The sequence below is a fragment of the Perissodus microlepis genome, chromosome 7, assembly GCF_051167445.1.
Source record: "Perissodus microlepis isolate ML-2025 ecotype Zambia chromosome 7, ASM5116744v1, whole genome shotgun sequence".
In the NCBI taxonomy this organism is placed as follows: domain Eukaryota; kingdom Metazoa; phylum Chordata; class Actinopteri; order Cichliformes; family Cichlidae; genus Perissodus; species Perissodus microlepis.
Window position 1 is genome coordinate 28,577,496 of NC_140467.1, and position 24,995 is coordinate 28,602,490.

At 43.1% G+C, this 24,995-nt stretch overlaps 2 protein-coding genes across 3 annotated transcripts; one reads left to right on the forward strand and one right to left on the reverse strand.

The window, feature by feature from the left end:
• Positions 1-1,373: 1,373 nt before the first annotated feature.
• LOC146383300 (plancitoxin-1-like) lies at positions 1,374-7,911 on the reverse strand. 2 transcript variants are annotated; one of them, XM_084936810.1, is made up of 8 exons: positions 7,850-7,911; positions 7,438-7,602; positions 6,592-6,710; positions 4,534-4,693; positions 3,408-3,489; positions 3,147-3,311; positions 2,859-3,041; positions 1,374-2,205 (listed from the first exon to the last, which is right to left on the reverse strand). In XM_084936810.1, exons 2-8 carry the CDS (start codon positions 7,519-7,521, stop codon positions 1,850-1,852), a joined length of 1,149 nt encoding a protein of 382 aa, XP_084792936.1. In that variant the 5' UTR covers positions 7,522-7,602; positions 7,850-7,911; the 3' UTR covers positions 1,374-1,849. The 2 variants fall into 2 exon arrangements, with proteins under 2 accessions (XP_084792936.1, XP_084792937.1); XM_084936811.1 differs by lacking the exon at positions 7,438-7,602.
• A 13,160-nt stretch (positions 7,912-21,071) lies between these two features.
• LOC146383301 (hydroxysteroid dehydrogenase-like protein 2) lies at positions 21,072-23,426 on the forward strand. The gene is made up of 5 exons (XM_084932441.1): positions 21,072-21,345; positions 21,490-21,675; positions 22,047-22,196; positions 22,305-22,433; positions 22,508-23,426. The coding sequence occupies exons 1-5, from the start codon at positions 21,072-21,074 to the stop codon at positions 22,621-22,623; spliced, it is 855 nt and encodes a 284-aa protein (XP_084788567.1). The 3' UTR covers positions 22,624-23,426.
• Positions 23,427-24,995: the final 1,569 nt, after the last annotated feature.

The following is a 24,995-nucleotide window of genomic DNA, read 5'->3' on the forward strand; positions in this document are numbered from 1 at the left end:
AGTAAATCTGTTAATTTTCATTCATTTCCTCAAGGCAACACTGTGTAATTGGCCTAATTTTTTTCAGGCAATATAATGCATTTGCATATGTGTGTAGAGATGTGTTTGTGTGCATTTATATGGTCATAGTCAATGTTTTTTACTTTACAATCTACTGATAATTACAGGACATGGAAGTAAAAACCTTCTATGGAAGGAAACCAAGGGAATGTCCACTTTTTGTCCTCAGAAAGTGAGGACAGGGAGTGACAGTGAAGTAGAGGTGTGGCTCCCTGAATCAGGTTTGAGGGACACTTAAGAGCTCAGGGGTCAGTTGGTAAAGTAACTGTGTGTGTGTGTGTGGTTGTGTATTACTTATTGTTGTGGGGACACAAATTTGTTCACACACTCACATTGTGAGGTCTCGCCTACTTTATGGGGACAAATTGCAAGGTAAATCATTCAATTTTAGGGTGAAGGCTTGGGTTATGGTTAGGTTCAGGCAAGGACTTGTGATGGGTAGGGACAGCATAAGTCTCCAGGAAATGAATGCAAGTTAATGTAATGTCCCCAAAAGTGATGGAAACACACCGTGTGTGTGAGTGTGTGTGTGTGTGTGTGTGTGTGTGCACGCGCGCATGGGGTTAGGGTCAAATGCTGGATGTATTTTGGTGTTTTATTGTTCTGTGAAATGTTTACATTATTTATTTGTTTTTATTTTTTGTTCATCCTTGTTGTACTAATAAAAGTTATTATAGAATAACTTGGTGTTTGACTACCCTTGTCGCACAGTGTTGCCTTGAAGCAACAAACCAATATCTGTTTGGGGGGGGGGGGGCGGACAGGGTGTCAAATTTTATGACTGATGTATTATTAGGGACCCTAAAGCTCCCCCAAAATAGGGAGAAATATTTTTTTCCCAAAAAATTAAAAAGTCATGCAGTAGAGGGCTAAGATCAGCATAAGGGTATTGGATCTGTCAGAATTCCCTAATACAAAGGGTTGGGACTGGTTCTTAATTCAAAAGGACCCATGTTTTTGATTCCGATAGATGTTACCTGGTAATGCAGGTAATGCAGAAACTGCATTGAGCTGGGGTTAAGGAGATAAACCTGGCTCCAACTCTGTACCACAGGATCTCTGTCTCATTTCTACTGCCTGGGTAGCCTTTCGGTCAATTGTAATTTGACAATCAGTCACACCCCTTAATGCCACCTCTCTTCTATTATCCACAGACTTTGTAAATTGACAGGATTAAAATTTAGTGGCTAAGCAAGTAATTGGCTCCTGGGATCTGTAAGAAACTCTTGAGTGATACAGTATTATTTCATCAGTTTTTTACATTTACTATTTCAACGAGTTAAAATGGGAATGTCCACAATTAAACTTTTGAGTGCAGCACATTTTATTGAAGCAATTTAGCAGGACCAAAGCAAAAGCTTAATCATACAGTAACAATCACTTCATTTTCATTTCCACTTGATTTGTCGGGGACCATATTCACAGAAAATACAACATTAATCTCCTAAGAGATAAGATGCATTGTACCAGTTTTAGCTACTAGCTAGTTTCCATCTGCAGTCCTTGGGCAGGTCAGATAAAAAGAAATACATAAAAACACATATTCAGAAAGCAAATTAAACTAATACAAATATGATTGATAAGTCTATACAATAATACAAGCACCCCAGCTAAAATGATTTAAAACCACAAGGGCAGTGTGCAAAAAAACTACACAAGGCCCAGCAATGAAACAAAAAAAAAATGGGGAAAAAAACCCCAAATGGGGAAGCAGTGACTCTTACAAAGTCTTTTCACTCTTGGATGGAGATGAGCTAGAGGATTTCAGTCTCATTGACAAAGGGGTGCTTCAAATTTGGGTGGTCGGAGTTGTACAGTTCTCAGTGTCCTTAACAAATTTCAGGAACATGCTTGTTATTCTTTCATCGTTAATGCACAGAGCTCCGCCTCTTCTTTTATACTGACTACTAGCCCTGTTTACATCAGCTATACAGGTCCAGGGCGTGGTAACATTTCTGGTCACACACCACTTTGAATGGTCACTTCCAGTGTCCCATATCCCCACGTCAGTGTTTATCGTTTTAATATTGTATTCACTAACAGTGTCTGAGCAGTAGGAAGATTTCCGATGTTGCTGCCCCCCCCAGGTCTGCACATTCACATCGCTGTTGACAAGCTGGGCGATGGTGTAGTACAGGTCTCCATCTGCAAGAAGATTAAGGAACATTTAAACCCTTTGACACACTGAAGGAAACTGGCATATACAAATGTTATTCTGCCCACTGCACTGCAAACTGAATCATTTTGACACTATCAGATGTCTCAGCAAACATATTTTAATCAGGGCAACTGGTTTGCCTATCATTTCATAGTAGTTTGTGTCTGGGTCCTTTGCTGTGCATACTGGCTGGATGCGAGGAGAACAGAAACCGAACCCCAGCACAAAGCACAGAGGGCATCAATGATCACAGATCAGACATTAAGTTAGAAACGGCATGAAAGGCAGGAAGTGAATTTCAGAAATGCAGCAACTGTCAGCTGCTGAAAGCAGCATAAATATTACGTCCTAAATGAGATTGCTAATTAATGTGTCTAATGAGCAATCATCAGTTGATATAGACTGGTGATTCACGCATCCTAACACCTGCCCTTTCTTTATTGTTCTAACCTTCTACTTCTCTACCAACCCATCTGAGTTTTTCTGTTAACTGTTCCACTCAGTGACAGCAGGTTGTTCAGTTGTTTCAAAAGAGGCGAACACCGCTGTAACCCATTAAAAGCTTAATCAAATCAAACTGGTGTAATTTAAATCATAGCTAGTAGTTTAAACTTTAAAAATGCACATGCAGACATCTCACCTGGTTCCTCCGCCTGTTGTTTAGCAATGCTATAAAATGTTTGACCTCCTCTGGATGTCAGCATCTGGAAGGTTCTGGATGCGGGGGTTGAAACCTTTCCTTTTGCGTCAATGAGCTCTTGATGGAAATCATCTGGAATATGATTTTCGAAAGGAAAAGCTCCAATGTACTGCAAATGTTTACCTGGAAACAGTTAAATGAGACTCATTTGTTGTAAAATGTATTTACTGTAAAATTCAGTTGATCCTCTGTGTTTGTGAAATTTAGAGTTTGAACTGAGCTTGTTACCAATTTGTCTGAACTCGCTGTAGTTGTAAGTTACACAGATGAACATCTGAGCATTTCTGAATCCGCTGTTAGGCCAGAAATTGTTTTGGTCTCTTTTGAAGGGGAACTTTGGGACGCTGTGTAAGAGCCAGACACCGGATCCATTTTTTTCTACTATCAGAACCCCTGTGGACAGTGAATAGTTTAGATTTTATTTTCAGTTTTCATTTTATGTGATGCAAGCTTGACAGTGTGTTCTTTGTAAAAACATGCTTACTCTACCTTTACTGTGGCCATACGTTTTACAATTTGCAGATTTTACTGGAGGTTGATCATTGTAGCTGATGTATCCCAAATCTTGTGGCTGTAAAAGACATGAAAAGCACAGCATCAACTGCACTGAATGCTTTTCTTTTAAGAAACAGAAAGACACTTGGTAGGTCTATATGACAAAATCTCACAGCAATTTGTGAAAATTCATTGGATTTTATCTACTGCATTAATTCGTGTTTCTGGACATGGGCGTGTCTCTAAGCAATCAAACTGGTTGGTTAAATTAGGGTTAAATTACGTTTGGTTTAAAATAAAATCACTGACATGATGATCCTGTCTCTACTAAAGAATCCAAGAACATAAATGTTGTAGACACTAAATCTACTTCCTGTTCAAATAGCTAGTTTAAAAGTCTTGGTAATTATAAGAAATTATTTGCTGATGTCTGTCTATGAACATGACATGTGCAAGATCTTTTTTTCCTTATTATTTTATTGTTCACCTAATTACTCCTAAAAAAAACTTACATACAAATCAATATTTGCATATTTTTCATAATGAGCTACATGTTCATTGATGGAAATCTTTCATCAGTGTAGCCAAAATGAAAAACTACATAACTTTGGAGACAATATTTTCACAGCTGAAAGGAAATCCAGACTTTTATATTAGACTACATTTACTTCAGTGTTTAAGTAACTGTATTTTGCAGATTTAGGTCTCTACAAAATGTCTTCATATTTTAAAAAAATATATATTCATGGGTTAAACTCAAGGGGTGTAAATTCCTAACTTCTATTATTAATGCCTTATTTAACTTAACATTACTGTATTTGTTATTTGTTATATTTAACAAAGTGTGGTCTTTAAACAAATGTAAACCACTTAGAAGTTCAATTTAAAAGGCCAATCTTATTTCTTTTTTGAATGTTTACTATTTTTGAATAATTAGACAAATTAATTGATCTAATTGTTTGATTAATTGATAAAATAATCAGTAGAATAAATGATTATTAAAATATATTTGCAACCCTAATACAAAGTATAAATCCACAGTCACATTTGTATTAAGAGGTCTATATCTTGTATATTGTGTATTTAAGTACCAGACCATAACTGGACCAAAGACTCCCACCATTGTTCTTGACTCCCAGATTGGCTGCAGTGTGTTGCCCAGTATGCCAAAAGAATCGTTGAGGCTCCTGCAGTTCTCTCTACCAGGCACCATTGATAGCCTGTTCCTTGGATCAATGTAAAGGTAATTGTCCTTTTTAGGTGGCTTATATATGATGAACCTGATGACAAAAGGTTAAAAGAAACACATTTCAAAGGGGTAAACATTATAAATGTTACTACAGATTAAATGCCGCCATTCATCCAGCATACTCTCTCTCCCACTTTATCCTATCGGTCTTTAAGTCTGATGTCATTAGTTGTTTCCGGGCCCAAACTCCTCTTCTGGTCCCAAAGTCAAACGAGCACTGCGGCATCACTGAGAGTTAAAAACTGTCTAAATTCATTTATCTTTAATAAAATGATCAGTGTTGCTGCTTTACCAGGTGTAACAATTAAGTTTAACATCCAGGCATCCATGAAAACAAAATTTATTAAATTTAACAGAGTTAGAAGTTAGCAGGAAGTTAGCTTGCTAGTTTCCATTTAAACATGATATACCATGTTCTGACTGAGACATTTCTGAAAAAATTAAGACGTACAGCTCTGTTATCACTTCCAACATGAACAGAAGAAAACTAAACAGCAGTGACATTTGTAGGGTTACTGAAGTTGGGCTAGCTGGTGTATAATGATGTGCTACGTGATCGCTAGTGACACAGCTATGTTAGCATAATATAAACACAGTGAAGCTGGAGGATGAACGCTAACTTTTCTCCACTCAATAAAAGTTAACGTGAGGGTTCCCGATGGTTAGGGACTGTGAGGTAGTCAGACTCGAACGTCAAGGAAGGTAGTAGGGAAGCAGACTCAGCAGACTTTTCAAGTTTCCAGAGGTGAGCAATTTATTTACAATGAACTCCATTTAGTATATAACTTGACAAAACTTCCCCCCAAAGTAACTCAGTTAACAAAACTCAACAGTACATGGATCTGGTAACACAGCTCACCTCTCCTCTCTCATCTGAATCTGGCAGAGACTGGTTTTAAATAGGGCCATCAATTTCCCTTCAATTAGCCCAACCAGTACCACTCACTTGAACTGAGGGATCTAAAACTCTACATAGTTGATTAAAAAAAAAGACACAAAACCTCCTCACACTTCTAATTGGCATATTTATGCAACTAAACGGCTCTATTTATGAAAAAAAAATTCCTTAAAATGAGGAAATGCTAGGCGGGCGGTTCCCCACATCTGACCCACACGAAAACTGAAAAGAAAGAACAAAGTAAGTATGGACAAATGACTTAATCTGTAACATAATAAAACATAAAGAAACATGTAACTGAGTATTTGCCTTAATTTGCAGAATGTTTGTTTTGCCGGCAACAGAACGCTTACACAAACAACCCCGGGATAGTTAGTGCAGCAATGTTACTTGACAAATAGCAAATCATAGCAAATAAATAGAAACAGAATAATGTGCATAATGTGAAAAACAAAAAAAGGTCCACACATCTGGGACAAATGGAGAGCATTACAACTGCTCATCCACTTTGTCACAGGGACAAATGCAATCGCATGGCTGGATGCTGTAAACGGACCAAACTTCAGTCAGGAGAACAGCTGAGATAATCATTAACATACTGCTGCATGGGCTGAGCTGTAGCTACATGTAAGGTTTTAATTATGGGGTTAGCTGGAATTGAAATTTTAGACACAGATCTAACATCTTTTCTTTCGAAAGTCTAACAGGCTGATGCATGATAACAGGTACTTTTAAAGGGCTGGAACTCTCCCCAATTACAGGTTCATGAATAAGGAGCCCTCAAACAGAATCTTGGCCTGGCCTCCACAAAGCTAGAAAGCCTTTTGATAAAATGCCCCACATTTACTTAACGTCACACCTATCAAACTGTACTGGACTGTCCCACACACTGAAAAATTAAGCTGGAAGAATACCTGGTGTGTTACAGTGAGACACCCAATGTGTTTTTACCAAGACTAATGCTTTGAGTTGAGAGAACAAATTTTTTCATTGTGGTCTTCTAAAGAAATTTCAATGAGGTGTTTTCTCACCAGTCCACTGAACCATTGTTGTTATCTTTGCAGGTCACTGGCTCTTGCTGGCTTTCAGACCCCCAACAGAACAGAGTGAGAAGCAGCACAAGCCACATCCTGAAACACACCTGTAACACCTGCAGCAGAAAAGTTTATGTCAGAACCTGCACACATTTTCTCATGTACCATAAATTATATACACGCCAATTTAAAATCAAGTAACATTTTTTATTTAAATGGCTGATTCTGAAACTTTTAAACCAATCCTTATGTATTAAAGTTATAAGTCGGGCAAGTGAAAGTTGCAAAACATCCAATTAAGAAAGCCTGAACATAGTTTCACTGAACTTTGTAAAATAATCACTGTCTCAAATCTATTGATCTGTGTTAGTGAACATGATTTCTCATGTGTACTAATTTGTTATACAAGTATAGGAAATGTATACATTCCTCTTTGAAGTGACATCAGTTTGCCTTTCACACCAAAACTTTGGCTTTAGAGTACATTATGAACACACATTGTGACTCAGTCTGAACTGAAGACATCAGCTCAGTCTGAGTTACAATGTGTGTGACTCAGACTAAAAGGACATCCCTAAAAGGTCAAGAGTTCAAACATTCTTTTGTAACTATTTAAAAATAAATCTGAAGTGTTTACCCAATAAGTAAAAAGATATAACTAAAACATAACTCTTTGATGTTGATTTCAGTTAATAAGTAAATATTTAGTCTCTTATGACAGTAATTCTTTATTTTTGAGTTTTAAAGTAGCTCCTGATCATATCTGAGTGGTTGCTCTAAACACACAATGTTCATATATATTAAAATAGGTATAATTATTAAGTAACCAGTCTATTTACCCACCAAGATAGTTTCATCCAAAGCTCCTACTAAAAAGCAAACTGTGACGTAACCCTCCTTAACGGAGAGACTCGGCTGGAAAGACATGGTGTCAGAGGCTTCTGGAAGGTTCGAGTGCGATGAAACCAGAGAGTTTTTAGTGGCATAATCCACCTTTGGTTGGGTTGTCTACAGTGTATGAAGTTAAATTATCAGAACTTTCTTATATTAAATGAGAAAAGGTGAAATAAAACTTTTTTGTATTAAAAATTTGCAATTTCAACTGCCCGCTCTGTACTACAATTAAAATGCTCCTTGTTAGCTGAGCAGTATGTCTTATGAGTGAATTGCTAAGCCGTATTTGAATAAATTTCAGAACAAAGCAGGAACTTTCATTCCTTAAATTCCTACATGTAATCAGTATTGAACGACTTACCTTTAATAATGAATAAAATTTAGGAATCCTCAGCTTCAGTCTCGAAAACACCTTAAGCCTTCTTTCAGTCGTCTCTAATGATGTGTGATCTTCACCTTAGATCTATAAATACTTACAGTAGGCGTTCACATGTTTTGAGTGACGTGTCTGAAGTTCTGGGTGGACAACATATTTTAAAGACATTGTTTTTTTTTTAGCCATTCAGAGGTGAACCTATTGCTGTGTTTGATTTGTCTTAACAACTGAGCCTTTATTCTGTTCAGAAGGTAGTTTCTCATTTTTGAGTGTGGCATTCCTCTTAATCTTGTCTATGTGGTTATTGTAATCAAACAATGCTCAAATATGTTCTAGCTAGCTATTATAAATTATTATGGGGCAACTTAATTTTTGCGTTGATGGTTTTATACCTGGCAGTGTCCTCACAACGTGCACCGACCAGCTGGCTCTTGTTTTCACCAGACTATTCAACCTCTCCCTGTCACATGCCACTGTCCCTCATTGCCTGAAATCAGCAACAATAGTCCCAGTCCCCAAGTCCACCACCATCAGTGGCCTCAATGAGTACAGACCCATTATACTGATTCCAGTAGTTGCTAAGTGCTTTGAGAAGCTGGTCCTAAAGCACACAGGTGCTCATTAAGCACAGGCTCAACACAGGGATGTGTGCTGAGTCCTCTCCTTGTCATGGTGAATTGGGTTAAAGGACTCAGGTGCGAGACTCCTTGCAGAGTGACAGTGAATTTATTCACAGTGAAAAAATAAGGCAACAGTTCAAGTCTGTAATCCAAAAAGGGCAGTGCAGTGATACGGTGGCTTCTCCCCGTGGTGACAGTGCAGTGACAATCCAAAACAACTCCTTCTTGTGCCCGCTCCTCCTCCGATCCCTGGATCCTGGAGGCAGATGAGAAAAACACACGCACGGTAACGAAAACGTTCACTATGGGCTCAAAATGTGGTCATAAATATTTTGTACTTGTAAATCAGTTTTGTATGTGTAAAAAGAATTTGTGTGTGCGTAAAAAAGATTTGTATGTGTAAAAAAGATTTGTGTGTGTGTAAAAAAGATTTGTGTGTGTGTAAAAAAGATTTGTATGTGTAAAAAAGATTTGTGTGTGTGTAAAAAAGATTTGTATGTGTAAAAAGAATTTGTGTGTGTGTAAAAAAGAATTTGTGTGTGTGTAAAAAAGATTTGTGTGTGTGTAAAAAAGATTTGTATGTGTAAAAAGAATTTGTGTGTGCGTAAAAAAGATTTGTATGTGTAAAAAAGATTTGTGTGTGGACTTAGCCAAAAAAAACCACCCCTACAAGTACGAATTTTGACCCTATTTTTCTTCCTTTCATCTGATTGTCAATGTCATGTCAATCACAAATGTAACAATCTAATCAGAGAACAGATGGGTTTGGCTGTTGGAGGGGCGCTTTTTTGAACTGCAGGTCCGTGAAGGGTAATACAGTTTGAAGCTGGAGGATCTCTATATAAATATCCGATAGCAGCTAGGTCCCCTAACTTTCAGCAGCTGTTGAAAGGATAAAGTTGTGGTATATCAGTGGTTAGAAATACCATTATTACTTTAGGATTAGTTTAACACAACGTCAGGGCTGACCCGGGACCATTGCTGTGAGTAGGGTTGCCAACCGTCCCTTAAAAAACGGAATCGTCCCGTATTTAGAAACAAAAGTACACGTCCCGTATTGAGCTAATAAGGGACGCACTTTGTCCCGTAATACAGTGAGAATCAAAAGTAGTCTATAAATGTTTATGGAATTAACGCTTTGTTTGAAAACATAATTCCCAGCCCTCCTGCTTTGTGACCAATGAGCTGACAGCACACTTATGACAATTCGAGTATGACAATTCGGATTACCGCTCATCTCATTGGTCGAGGAAAGGTCGCTTACGGAGAAAATACCGGAAGACAACAGATGACCACAACAACAAGCATGGCCAACAGGGAAACAAACGCCGACACTGCGGTGCAAGTCTCGGACGACAGTACACCTAAAGCTGGGCAAACACTGTGCGATTTTTTTCAGTCACGTTATTCAGCTCCTGCTCAAACTGCACGATTGACTCACAGGGGTTAGAAGTTGGTAGGTCACGATGCAGGGTCTCACACTATACTCTGATGCGACCTGAGTGCTCACACTGTGCCTCCATAAAATGAAGGTTATAACAGAAAATCTGTCGATCGCTCTCTCTCCCTCTCTGTCTTTCACTCACACAGACACACCACCACCATCAACTTTGCTAAATTGCTAATGAAAAACATTGATCAGGCAGCTGTGATTAAGCAGCAATGTAAATCCAACTATTTTCACGGTTGTTGTGGTCGTGATAATTTTGTGACGCCACATCGAAAAGGCTCGGATGAGCTTTCCAAAGTTCTACAAGTTGTGCCTCCATCGCTTGTGTCCAGATCACACGCTGCACTGCCGTGCTGCTCCGTCTTTTTCACCGACGTTTACGTGTTTGCGCGTGAGCAGTGTGAGCGGCTGCGGTGACACGTCACGAGCGATTGATGATCGGGAGCTGGTCGTGAGGTGTTAATCGCTTCTCGTTACCCCACGTATACTACACGATGCACGATGAAGGCCAAAATCGGGCCGATCACCAAATCGGTCGCACGACTCAAAAATCGTCTCAAAATGGGCCAAAAATCGCACAGTGTAAGCCCAGCATTAGAGCAGCAATGTTTGTTCCCCTCAGAGAACGGAAAAAAAGGCTGCAAAAGTACAGGGAGGAATGGGAAAAGGAAAACACCTGGCTGGGAAAATGCACGATAACACCTTTAAAGCGCACTGCACTGTGTGCCGGCGCACTTTTTCCATAGGCATGCTTCTAATGGTGGGCACATGAAGAACATGAGGGGCGTGAAAGCTCGGGGAACCCTTAACCGATTTTTTGTCCACCAGGCCACGGCAGAAGCAGATATGGTATGTAAACATTGGTTTGTTTTTTTAAACCCTCTGGTTAAGGTTAATATGGGCATGTGCAGTGAATATCAGCGCTATGTGGCCAGAAGTGTGATAATATAATTTATTTTGTGTAATAAACAACTGCAAGGATAGATGATTACAACAAATAGATGACTAATACATAAAAGTAATACACAGATTAATAATGATGATGAGTTATGATGCGTAATCATGGGAACAAGTGGGTTTACAAACAGGAGCAGCTGATTAGCATTAGAAAAGCTGAAATAATACCTCAACTGAAGCCAATTGTACTAAATGCACTATATGTGCACTGTTACAAGAATATTTTTTGTTCTATTGTTTTCTATTAATTTATATAATTTTAAGTTAAGCAGGACAGAGTTCTTTTAAAGAAAGATTTACTTATATTCTCAAAAGTTAAGCATGACAGGCTTCTGTTTAAGAAAGAGACCTGTTTTACTGTGTTAATGTTGTCATTTTGAGCTAAAAATAAATGGCTAAATGATCATTTGTTTCCCATATGGTCATATCACAAAGAATATGCATCTGCTTACATCAAATTCAAGTCAAATGGTTAAAAAATAACTTCACACACAAAAAAAAAGAGCTACCACACTGGGAAGGGTGAAGACAACTGGGTTGCCCGGCCCTGGCCACGAGGTGTCCCTTATTTATTTTTCAGGGAGTTGGCAACCCTAGCTGTGAGTCACAGTGCGCAGCATAAAAGTCCTTTCACATCGGATGCAGGATGTGCTGCTAATGCTAACTGCTAACTAAAAGCAAAGGATCCAGAATTTGTTGCGCTGGCTGCTGGGCTCTGTGAGTTTTTGCAGCAGCTCTACCTGTACTAGATGCACCTGCTCCTTGTCTTTTCTATCTCTGACTTTATGTCCTCTACAAGAGTTTCTGGTTTTTTTGCTAGTTCTTCAAATGTTCAATAAAAACATCTATGCTAATTCATAACGAAGAAAGCTTTGTAATGAAGACTGTCATTTCCAAAACACTGCCCGCCCCCACCCCGCGGTCCGCAGCGCTGTTGAAAAGGCTGTGGAAGTCCCTATATTAAACACGTAGACCTGTGACACAAAAATCACCAAACTTGGACGACCACAGACTGTTTTCCTTCGTGATGAAGGAAAACGCAGGGTTGGCATGTAAAAGGGCATTTATTCCCTTCAAAGACCTGAAGCTCCGTAAAGCACCCCTCCAACAGCCAAACCTATCTGTTCTCTGATTGGATTGTTACATTTGTGATTGACATGACATTGACCAATCAGATGAAATGAAGAAAAATAGGGTCAAAATTCGTACTTGTAACTTGCAGGTTTTTTTTTTTTTGGCTAAGTCCACACACAAATCTTTTTTACACATACAAATCTTTTTTACGCACACACAAATTCTTTTTACACATACAAATCTTTTTTACACATACAAATTTTTTTACACACACACAAATCTTTTTTACACATACAAATGTTTTTTACGCACACACAAATTCTTTTTACACATACAAATCTTTTTTACACACACACAAATCTTTTTTACACATACAACACTTTTTTACACACACAAATTCTTTTTACACATACAAAACTTTTTTACACACACACAAATTCTTTTTACACATACAAAACTGATTTACAAGTACAAAATATTTATGACCACATTTTGAGCCCATAGTTCTCTCTCCTTCACAAACTAGGTGGACAACGCTACCCGGTTTAGCTCAGGATACTCCCCCCGGGTCAGCTGCCGTTCCGTGCCACGGCTTCCGGAAGTACATGTTCCAGCATACAAACACACATGTACAGGATGGAGAGGAGAACACCACAAAGTACACACAAACACAACAAAAATTGGCAAGGCGACTGGTGAGGACCGTCTAGCCGTGACACTCCTATACACCATCTACAGCAGTGACTGCACCCCCATGCATACCTGCAACATCATCATCAAATTTTCAGATGACACCACTCTGATAGGGCTCGTCACTGATGATGACGACACCGTGACTACAATAACTTAATCCTCAATCAATAACGTAACACCCGGAAAACCAAGGAAGTGGTCATAGATGTCACGGTTCTGGGTCAGGTTCGACCCAGCATTTTGAGTTCTTATGTTTTGGTTTATTTTTGAATGATTGTTTTGTTTCTCTGATGCTATGATGATTATTTTTATTAGAGTTCCATGTTTCTGTTTATTCGTGTTTCAGGATTTGTGTCTCATGTTTAGCATTGAGTTTCATGTGTTATCTTCTGTCTGCCTTTCAGTGTCGAGTCTGCGTCTTTGTGTGATGGTTTCTTGTTTCCTGTTTTATTGTGAAGGTCTGCATCTCATGTGAGTGTGTTCAGTTTTACCTCTTGTCTCGTCTCGTTAATTACTCCCAGCTGTGTCCCCCACCTGTGTGTAATCTCCCTGTGTTTCTCTGAGTGTATTTAAGTTGTGTCTTCTGTCATTGTAGTTGCTGGTCCATCTGTGTTTCTACCATGTACCATTCGTGTGTTCTCCCTGCTGTCACCATCATATACCATCGTTGTAGAAAAGCCTGTGTTAGTGTGAACTACATTACCCAGCAGCCTCTGGGCAGTGATGGGATTCATGGGACTTCTGAGCTAGATGGTCTTCGTTTGTTCCTGGGCTAACGATTGAGGAGAGAGCTGCTGGGAAGGGAAGCAAATAGCCCATCCTGTATTTGTTGGGGATGGTGTGCGTCACATAAACGTGAGTTAATGTTCCATGCTTAAGATGTTTACCCTGCTACTCGTGTGTATTGGTTTTAGTTACCTTTAGTATATGTGCTAGTTAGCGATAGCTATGGCAACCCAGTTATTTGATTGTTTTGGGCTTGTTACAGCTTTGTTTGTTCCCTCTGCCAATTTATGTGAATTTGTATACTGTAATATCACTGTATTACGTAGTGGCTAAGTAGGGGGCTGACTGTTTACTAAGTGCATCAGTGTAAATAGGTCATCTCTTGTGTTGGAGTGCCCTCTTGTGGCGCCTTTTGGGTAGTGCCTTAGTAAACGTGAACCCTGTAAGAAGTGGTATCAGACTGATTTGTAGTGGAGGAATTTGTTGCCAGTTTTCTTAATCTTTAATCTGTATTCATGTTGTAATGCATACCCTGTTCTTAATCATAGAAACCACACCATATCACCCCTCCACATCCTCCTACTGTATGCCATACCTCCCTGTACCATCCATCTGACCGCCAATAAACTCCACCTGTGGTAATCTAATCCCTGGATGTCAGCCTCTCCTTCTGACCGAGGATAGTTACTATTGCAGCAGCACCCAGCATTAAACTGACATACACCATTCTGTACAAAGTGGTCCTTCGAGCCGGGGGTGCTGCACCTGCATGACATGGCTGCCTCCAGAGATCAGGATGATGCACGAAGTCCCCGTCCTAGCAGGATCCATCGTATCCCTAGACATCTGGAGGACTATGAGTTGTCCTACCATACACGTGGGCCAAGGCTGTCACCCAATCTAACAGAGGAGGTTATGATGGCACCGTCAGACTCCCACTACACAAAGAGGCCGGATGTGGAGGAGATAAGATGGCGAAGAATGGAGGATTGTCTGATTAATATCCAGCATCAGATGCGGTCTCTGCAAGTGACTGTAGCAGAGTCCTGCGACCTTAACAAACGTGTGCAGCGACTAGAGCAGCTCACCTCTCCAGTGCCAAAGGGGGCATTAATGGAGGTGGAATCAATGGCTTCAGCTGTCTCCACACCAAATCCTACAGCCAGGGAGCCCAAATCAATTCAGGAGGGGGAGAGAAGTACAGGGCCCATCCGTGTGATGTCAGCTCCTTTAGCCCCAGTCCCCGGCACTTCCACTGCACACGTTGGGCCACCCACAGTGCCCTCTATGGATAGATCAGCGTCTGCCCCGAGATTCACTTCACCATGTCCTGACTATCTTCTCAGACCGGTGCATCCAGCAACTCCTGCTCCACCTGCTGTAGCCAGCGCTGTAGCTCCACAGGCAATACAGATGTCTGGGCCTCCCGTGCCATCGCAGACACCTCAGCCAGACCCTCCCTTAGTGGCTCAGCCGGCCACTATGCAACCTTCTACGGCAAAGGAGGACTTCACTCAGGGTTTTCAGCCATGGATCCCCCCACTTCGCCCTCTGCCTCAACAGCCTCAATATGCTTCATTCCAACCTGTGCCATCTGCACAGGAGCTTAGGCCTCAGCCAAGTAGGCCCCCAGTAGCAAACCATGCGAGTTCAGAACCCAGTATGTTGGAAATGGTGATTGCATCCTCCTATGGCCTCCCTAAGCCCAAGCTCACCGTTTTCAGTTCTGGGAAGGAGAGTGACTTCGCCTTACTGAAGAAAGGACTGGATAGTGTTCTTGGGCCTCACAAGCACTTGTCCGAGGATTATAAGTATCAGATCTTGCTAGATCACTTGAAGTTCCCAAGTGCATTCCAAGTGGCTAAGCGCTACATCCATGACCCAACTCCATATACTAGTGCAATGAGGGCTCTTGAGCAGAAGTACGGTCAGCCAAGACAACTGGTACAGAGTGAACTCAGCGCCATGCTGTGCACACCACACATAAAACCAGGTGACTCACAAGCCTTTGAAGCTTTTTCCCTGTCAGTTGCCAGTCTAGTGGGGATGGTTACCACGATGGACGGGGTGGCAGAGAGTGAACTCCACTGTGGATCCCACGTAGACCGGTTACACACCAAACTCCCTCTGAGTTATCGGGATAACTTTGCAGAGTACTGCCTTAACCGAGGGATCCTGCGGCCTGGATCAAATTGCACTTATACCCTCTATGATCTAACCGAGTGGTTGGAGCGCAAGACCCAAGCAATGCAGGTCTCCCGACGGGCCACGGAGCTGTATGCCTCAGAGAAGCCCTGGTTGGAGGGGAAAGTCAGTAGGCACTTGGAAACAAAACACAAACCCAAGTTGGCCTCTGTTTATTATGGACCTGAAACCACAGCCACCAAACCACCTGCTGTGGCCCATCCAGGTCCAAAGGCTGTTGCGATGCAGAAGAAAAGAGAACGTTTCAAGCCTTACTGCCCTTTCTGTGAAGGGACGGAGCATTACTTGAGTGGATGTAATGAGTTCTCCCGGCTGGATGTGGCTGCGGTTGTAGACTGGATCAGAGATAAGAATAAATGTTGGAGGTGTGGCCGGAACCATTCTGCTGACAACTGCACGCTCAAGAAACCCTGCAGCACCTGTGGTGAGCAACACCTCCTTGTATTACATGGCCTCGCCAAGGCTAAAGAGCAGAACCCCAGTATCCTGACCATGTGCACAGCATCCAGTGTCATCTATGTTGACCATCCCAGTCACTCTGGGAGATTGATGTTGAAGGTGGTAAGAGTTCAACTCCACAATGGGAAGAAAACCATGGACACCTATGCTGTGCTGGATGACGGTTCAGAGAGAACCATAATATTGCCTGCTGCTGTGAAGTTCCTTGGCCTAGCCCCAACAGACGAGGCTCTGGCCCTCCGAACCATCAGACAGGATGTCCTGCAGCTGCATGGGGGAAGCATATCATTGGAGGTGTCCACTAAAGCTAAGCCAAAGGTGAGGCATCAAATACTAAATGCATTCACAGCAGAACAACTAGCTCTGGTGGAGCAATCTTGCCCAGTGGAAACACTCAAAAGGAAGTATAGTCACCTACAAAGACTTCCCCTCACAGGTTTCAGCAAGGTGAAACCTATGATCCTGATTGGATCAGATCACCCGCACCTTATCACTCCGGTATGCCCAGTGATTCGTGGACCACCCGGAGGGCCAGTAGCAGTCTGCACGGAGCTGGGGTGGGCGTTGCAGGGACCTGCCAAGAGTCTTCCACATCCAGCGGCTGGACAGGCATGCTTGCACTCATCATTCCTCCAACAGACATCAGAGCTCTCCAAAGATGTTGAGAGGCTATGGCAGCTGGATGTCCTCCCGTTTAGGAATGAAAAGGAGGTCACCAGGTCAAAGGAGGACCAGCAGGCAATCGACATCCTTGAATCAAGGACAGTCCAAGTACAGGTAGAGGGAGTCCACCGATATGCTACTCCCTTGCTTCGCCGCACAGAGTTTCCTCAGGTGAAGGCACCTGAAGAGGCTGTCATGGCTCTTCGGAGAGCCAATGAGCGTCGGCTACGCAAGGACCCCAGCAGAGCACAGACATACAACGAAGAGATCAAAAAGCTGGAGAAGGCGGGCTATGTGGTAAAGTTGACTCCGGAGGAGGTGCATGGTTCCACTGAATCCTGGTACATTCCACACCATCCTGTGCATCACAACAACAAAGCCCGCCTAGTCTTCAACTGCTCCTTCGTGTACCAGCAAACTGCCCTTAATGACCTCCTGCTGCCAGGCCCCACGCTTAGCCCCTCACTCCTTGGCATGTTAATCCGATTCCGCCGGCATGCTGTGGCCATAAGCGGTGACATAAAGGCCATGTTTCATCAGGTGCGTCTGCGTCCCGAAGATCAGCCTCTGCTCCGCTTTCTTTGGAGGGATGGACAACAGGAGCGCCCACCTGATGTGTATGAATGGCAAGTGTTACCATTTGGTACGGCCTGCAGCCCCTGCTGTGCCACTTACACTTTACAGCGGCATGTGCGAGACTACCATGAGGGGAATGAAGATGTGTATGAGTCCGTCCACACAGCTTTTTATATGGACAATTGTCTCCAGTCTCTTCTGACTCCCTGCCAAGCTAAACAGCTACTGGACAAAGTGAGACAGCTACTGACTAGGGGAGGATTTGAGATACGGCAGTGGGCTAGTAATGTGCCAGAGGTGGTGTCCCACCTGCCTACTGCTGCCCGTTCTGACAGCTGTGAGCTCTGGCTGACCTTTAACCAAGATGATCCACAAGAGTCGATGCTTGGGTTACGTTGGCATTGCCCCACTGATACCTTGGGGTACAAGCATCGCCCAGTCTCCTACGCAACACCAACTCTTCGCAATGTGTACAAGGTGCTTGCCAGCCAGTATGACCCTCTAGGGTTTATCATTCCCTATACCACTAGAGGGAAGATTCTTGTACAATCGATGTGGCAAAAGGAGATGGGCTGGGATGTACCTATCACCGGTGTCCTTCGTGCCACCTGGGCAGAATGGGAAAAGGAGCTACCGTACCTGCAGAACATTACCTTACCGAGGTGTTATGTGCCACCTGCTACAGACTCTCCGAGTTGCACTTTTGAGCTGCACATGTTCTGTGATGCCTCCGAGAAAGCTTATGGATCTGTAGCTTATCTGAGGACCACAGATTGCCATGGACATGTCAGCACTTCATTCCTGTTGGCCAGATCCCGGGTCGCTCCTCGGAAGAGATTGTCCATGCCTCGTCTCGAGCTCAGTGCTGCTTTCACTGGAGCGCAGCTTGCCAAGACTCTCCAAACTGAGCTTACCCTACCACTGCAGAATACCATCTTGTGGACTGACTCTACTACTGTGCTGAGTTGATTGCAGTCAGATTCCTGCCGGTACAAGGTCTTTGTCGGGACTCGAATTGCTGAAATCCAGGAGCTCACCAGTTCTCATCAGTGGAGGTATGTCACGTCAGCAGAAAACCCGGCTGATGACATCACCAGGGGGAAGGAACTCTGTAGTCTTTCGCCAGCCAGCCTTTGGGCTCAGGGCCCCAAGTTCTTGCAACAAAGTTCGGCATACTGACCCTCCCAACCTACTAGTAGGGCTGAGACTACAGAAGAGCTGCGCAAGGGGATGCTATGTGGGCTTGTCACAGTGGCCCAGACTCCTACTCCAGACCCTGGCAACTTCACATCTTGGGAGGAGCTTGTGAAAGCTACTTACCATGCGTGTCACGGGGCGGCTTCTCCTCCAATGACCGCCTCTGATCGTGTGGAAGCAGAGATAGCCATTTTGAAGTCAGCTCAGTATGACAGTTTTCCGGAGGAGATGATAGCTCTGATGAAGGGACGAACTCTGGCCCTAAATAGTCGATTTTGTTTGCTCTGCCCTGAGTATGATCTGGTTACTGGCCTGATCAGGGTTGGGGGACGCCTGAGACGTGCCGAAGGTCTGGACTCAGACACCATACACCCTATTGTGCTACCTCCCGAACACCCGGTAACTAAGCTCCTTGTCCAACACTTCGACACGATTCTGTTGCACCCTGGTCCAGAGCGCGTCTTTGCAGAGACACGGCACACTTATTGGGTCATTAGAGGGTGACAAGTAATCCGGAGATATCAAAGACAATGTGCAGAGTGCCAGAAATGGCGGGGGAGGCCTGCTCCCACCAAAATGGCTGATTTGCCGGCAGCGAGACTCCGGATCCACAAACCTGCTTTCTGGTCAACGGGAGTTGATTGCTTTGGTCCCTACACCATCAAGATAGGCCTGAGGCATGAGAAGCGTTGGGGCATAATCTTTAAGTGCCTAACCACCCGATGTGTACACCTGGATTTGCTGCCAAGCCTGGACTCAGATGCTTTTCTCATGGCCGTGCGAAGATTCGTCTCTCGTCGGGGTACCCCATTCGAGTTATGGTCACATCAGGGCACTAATTTCCGTGGGGGTGCTCGGGAGTTACAGGAAGCTTTCTCTATGATGACGCCCATTCTTCAGGCACAGCTGGCAAAGCAGAGAATAACCTTTCATTGTAATCCACCGCATGCCCCCTATTTTGGGGGGACCTGGGAAAGGGAGATAAGGTCAGTTAAGGGGGCACTCCCGGTCATCCTGAAGGATCAGATTGTGACAGAAGAAGTTCTCCGCATGGCTCTCCTTGAAGTAGAAGGGATCCTTAATGCGAAACCTCTTGGTTACGCACCCTCGGATATTGCTGATCCTGACCCCATTACACCAAATCTCCTGCTCATGGGGCGGCGGGACGCTTCACTGTGGTTTACGGACCAGGTCATTTTATCACCAGTCGAAGATGGAAACAAAGCCAGGTAATTGCTGACCACTTCTGGAGCCAGTTCATTCGGAGGTACCTCCCAGGTCTCCAGCTCAGACAGAAATGGCGTGATCTGACACCCGACCTCGCTGTAGGTCAGGTCGTCATGATCGTGGACTCGCAACTGCCCAGGGCCATGTGGCCAGTTGGGAAGATTTCAAAGGTGTTTCCCAGAGCAGATGGTGTAGTGCGATCGGCGGAGGTGCAAGTAAAGGATCATACTTACATACGACCAGTTGTTAAGCTGGTCACCCTGCCTCGGATGCCAGCGGAAGAGACCTCCACATAGTGCAACACAGACTTTTTGCAATGATTTGTATTTGTTGCACAAATACAGGGGCGGCTGTAGAAAAGCCTGTGTTAGTGTGAACTACATTACCCAGCACCCTCTGGGCAGTGATGGGATTCATGGGACTTCTGAGCTAGATGGTCTTCGTTTGTTCCTGGGCTAACGATTGAGGAGAGAGCTGCTGGGAAGGGAAGCAAATAGCCCATCCTGTATTTGTTGGGGATGGTGTGCGTCACATAAACGTGAGTTAATGTTCCATGCTTAAGATGTTTACCCTGCTACTCGTGTGTATTGGTTTTAGTTACCTTTAGCATATGTGCTAGTTAGCGATAGCTATGGCAGCCCAGTTATTTGATTGTTTTGGGCTTGTTACAGCTTTGTTTGTTCCCTCTGCCAATTTATGTGAATTTGTATACTGTAATATCACTGTATTATGTAGTGGCTAAGTAGGGGGCTGACTGTTTACTAAGTGCATCAGTGTAAATAGGTCATCTCTTGTGTTGGAGTGCCCTCTTGTGGCGCCTTTTGGGTAGTGCCTTAGTAAACGTGAACCCTGTAAGAAGTGGTATCAGACTGATTTGTAGTGGAGGAATTTGTTGCCAGTTTTCTTAATCTTTAATCTGTATTCATGTTGTAATGCATACCCTGTTCTTAATCATAGAAACCACACCATATCACCCCTCCACATCCTCCTACTGTATGCCATACCTCCCTGTACCATCCATCTGACCGCCAATAAACTCCACCTGTGGTAATCTAATCCCTGGATGTCAGCCTCTCCTTCTGACTGAGGGTAGTTACTATTGCAGCAGCACCCAGCATTAAACTGACGTACACCATTCTGTGCAATCGTCTATCTTCCTTCATGTTCAGGTTCGTGTTCAGGTTCGTGTTCTGGTTCGTGTTCAGTAGTTAGTTGTTCCCAGTATAGTTTAGTTCCTTCTCCGTTTGCCGTTTGTCTATTTTTATTTTGTGTTTAATAAACCACCTTCACACCTTTACAAGTGCCTGCGTTTGGATCCTCCTTTATTACTTCCACACGGCTCATCTCACTCACCGTGACAATGGACTTCCGCAAAACAAGAACTGATCCCCCTCCCCTATCCATAAAAGGCGACTACGTGGAGATGGTGTCCTCCTTTAAGTTCCCTAGTACCCACATTTCTGGGGACCTGTCCTGGACCACAAACACATCAGTCCTAGTGAAGAAAGCCCAGCAGCGCCTTTATTTATTGAGGGTTCTGAGATGGGACAGGCTGCAGTCTGACCTACTAGTGTCCTTCTACCATGCCACAGTCGAGAGTGTGCTGGTGCATGCCATCCCTACACGATGGCAAAGTACGGCATGTCCATGTGCGTACTGGGAATGGCTGAAGAGTTCAGAGGTAATATTATGTAATATTAACCCTGCTCTTTGTTGTTGACATAGCGATTCAGACAGCAGCCATGGACATGCTGGGGGGAGAGGGCGTCGGTAAACAGTGTTGGAAATCATAGTGGATGCTGCCTACGCCATCCTGTCCCGTCCGAATGATTACACGGGTCACTTCCTGGTGGATGAGGACTTCCTCAGAGAGCAGGGCGTCAAAGACTTCGACCAGTACGCCGTCCAGCCGGGTCACCCTCTGCTGCCAGACTTTTTCCTGGATGAGACTCCAGAGTCGCACAGTACAAACAAACACACTGCTGCCTGCCAGGCACTGTAACGAATAGAACACCTGTCCTGTCTAAGAAATAGATCAATAAAGTAAAAAAAAGAATTATGAAGGGACTCCGTTAAATAGGAAAAACAAAGGAATTCAACAAATTCAAATCTAAATAAAATGCAGTGCAATAATTTGTGTTAGGAGAAATACTTTCAGTTACTGTGACATTATCAAGAATAAATGGGAACATTAAGTTTATTACCCTGTAGCTCTTTTAGCCAGTCACCTGGTGAAAAGACTAAAATTTAAAAAAATAAAGACGTTGCCTTTGACTTTACATCCCAGCAGCCCCGTGGTCTTTACCATTTTTAACACCTCCTTATTTTTTCCTAGGGGCAACCCCAGCCTTTAAACCACCATCCTCATCATCAGCCACGCCCACCTCTGGAGGCCCAGTGGAAACCACGTTTGATGTCATCAAAGGAGTCATTAATGAAGACGTTGTCAAGTCTACTCAGGGCATCTATCAGTTTGACTTGTCAGGTAACAAGGAATTAAAGGGGCAAGTCCAGTGGGCGTGTCTTTAACATTTATGTCCATATAAGGAGATTCAATGGGCATGTGTTTAACACTTGTGTATGTCCATATAAGGAGAGTACACTGGCGTTTGGTTTCTGGACTTGAAGACTGGCTCGGGCAGCGTGGGGCAGGGCGAGCACCCCGCCAAAGCTGACGTTGTCATGAAAATGGACTCCAGTGACTTCAGCAAGATGTTTTCAGGTAACCTGTCACCATGGCAATAAAAAATGACGACTGTAGGAACCATTAGTGAAGCTGCTGTTTTGTTATTTCAGGGAAACTGAAGCCTACGATGGCATTCATGTCAGGGAAGCTGAAGAGTAAAGGAGACATGACGCTGGCGATCAAGTTGGAGAAACTCATGAATCGCATAAACAAGGCCAAACTGTGAAACTGAAACCCCACCCACATGTATACAGGCCCCACCCTCTTGCTCCTGTACATGTTGCCTTAATAATAAAAACACATTAACACCTCAATAAAGCAACCTCAATAACAACCAGTGTGTGTACAATACCTCCCTTCGGGTGAGTTCAGGAGACAGCCAATCAGAAACCTCCTGGGCTGGAGCACCAAAAGCTGCAGTTTCTCTAATGTCCACTCTAGGCTCCAGCAGTGACTCAGCCCCACGTTAAAATGACCAGCTTTACAGCAGAAGTAAACGTGTTTACAGCCTGATACAGAGACTGTTTTGATCTATTCCCCTCGATAACAGCTGTTATGACAGCAGCAGGCAAGTACAGCCAGATATCAGACACCAGTACTGCTGCAGCATTACTGTTGCTGGAGTGCATGCAGGGGATTAACACAGTACTGACTATTTTTAAAAGTTCTGTGTCTTTCACGTTTTGAAGTGAAATGTGTTTTCTGTTTTCATATCAGTAGTTATAAACACTAACAGATTATCAGATTTTAATTGCAAAAAAATGAAATAAATACAGATGGGTGTAAGTTGATGATTATTAATGGGCCAACTAGAAGTTTCCTTCAGCATTAATTGATGGATGTGTGTCTTTGGTTTGACCCTGTTTAATCCTGAATAAGGTCTTATGTGAATCTGTAAAAGCATGAGTAGCTTTGATACTATTTACTATTTTATTTAGATTCATTTCCAGTTTTGATTTACTGCTAATAAATCAGTTTGGGATCTGCTTACCTGGTTGAGCAGGTGGCCCATGTTGGGTTTAAGTACAACTCTAATCCTGCATGTCTGCTCTCTAATTTGTTCCCACTTTCCTTTCTACTTTATTCTGTCTTGGCAGATATTAAATCAGGTTAATTTCCAAAGTTCTTCATGGGTCTGAAAACAGAAACTACTTTTAATTATACACTAACAAAAAAATTCTAACATTCCTGAGTGCATCAGCTTTAAAATGCAAACCCCCATTTAAAATGCACATATTTTTATTCGGACAAATGGGGAACACCAGGGGGCGCTGCTGCTCTGAAGGCGCCCTGATTGTCTCTGACTTTAAACTGTGATGCTGCCAGTGTGCATGCAGGAAGGCTTCAGTAAAACTTTAATGATTTAAATTTCCTGTGAGCTCTGTACGGTGGCCCCGTAGTGCAAAACACAACAACTAAAAGAACTATTTGACTTTATAAAACATCTGTAAACAAATGTTTGTAGGTAAGACTGATGCAATAGCCTGTCCACAAATGTTTGATGGGTCATCTTAATTTTAGAGGCTTTTTTCTGTCTTCAATTAGTAGTATTTTACAGATGGCTGCTGGACCTCTCTTCTGATCTCTTCCTTATATACTGACAACAATTTAAACCACAATTTTCAAATTTGCAGTCATAAATCCATCAGACAGCTGCATCTTCTTGTCTGACTACCTCAGCCTTTTTGCCCTTTTTCCAGCCCTTAACAATGTCTTCTTGACAGCTGCCATTCTGACACCATTTCTGATGAGATTTTAGTGAACAGCAAACAATCAGCAGAAGGTCCAGATGCAGTGTCAGGTTTTTGTTTTTCCAATTCCATAACTTTCACATACTTTTTGTCCACTGCAGTTTTTTTAGGCCTCATACTTCTTCTGTCCTCCACTTGTCCAGGCTCCTTAACATTTTTAAGGACAGCACGGCATGCAAAGATAGGCTTAGGCTGAAGGCCTAAAGTTTCCTTTGGGAATCACCTTGTTGATGCAAATATATGTTGTTATGGCTATCTAACTGTGTTGTCTTTAGCACTTTTATTCAAGTAAGGACATGAAAAATACGTTGCTACAGAGTGATAGCAACATCAGGAACAAGGAGCAAGAGAAGCAAACCCAGAAATACCAAGGGCTGAGAGGAGCGGGAAGGCATCAGTGGTCCCTGTCGGAGCACTCAGCGCAGTGACCCCCAGGCTGGACGACTGGCTCCTGCAGATCCCAAGAACAACATCAGAGATCTCTGTCCAGAAGAGCGCAGTCCTAGGAACAGCAGGACCTTCAAGCTCCCAGGCCTCTGGTGGAAGACCTGAGGGTGAAGGATAAAGACTGCCCGCAGTGGGGAATTTATTTATTTTTGTAAATATAAACGCACACACACTGTGTAAGCAGGTTTTTCCACTTCTGTTGCCGTGCCTGAGCAGTTTCTGTTTGTTTAGCATGAACACAAATGTTTATTTTGAAAGCCACAACCCTGCTGGTGTCCATAAAAAGACAACTGGCTAACAGTCAGTTTTGTGTGGTGTGAGACGGAGTGACGAGTGCACTCTGGGCAGCAGGTGAGAACTAGCTCATTATTACTGTCTGCCTTTTTTTTTTTTTACTTGC

Bases quoted from the DNA above. Each gene is read 5' to 3' on its own strand.
- LOC146383300 (XM_084936810.1), bottom strand. From the start codon at position 7,521: ATGTCTTTCCAGCCGAGTCTCTCCGTTAAGGAGGGTTACGTCACAGTT. The intron at 3,490-4,533 runs GTGGGAGTCTTT...TGTCTTTTACAG, and splicing joins TCTGGGAGTCAAGAACAATG to CCACAAGATTTGGGATACAT. The intron at 3,312-3,407 runs GTAGAGTAAGCA...CACTGTCCACAG, and splicing joins AACGTATGGCCACAGTAAAG to GGGTTCTGATAGTAGAAAAA.
- LOC146383301 (XM_084932441.1), top strand. From the start codon at position 21,072: ATGGACTTCCGCAAAACAAGAACTGATCCCCCTCCCCTATCCATAAAA. The intron at 21,346-21,489 runs GTACGGCATGTC...GTCGGTAAACAG, and splicing joins CATCCCTACACGATGGCAAA to TGTTGGAAATCATAGTGGAT. The intron at 21,676-22,046 runs GTACAAACAAAC...ATTTTTTCCTAG, and splicing joins TGAGACTCCAGAGTCGCACA to GGGCAACCCCAGCCTTTAAA.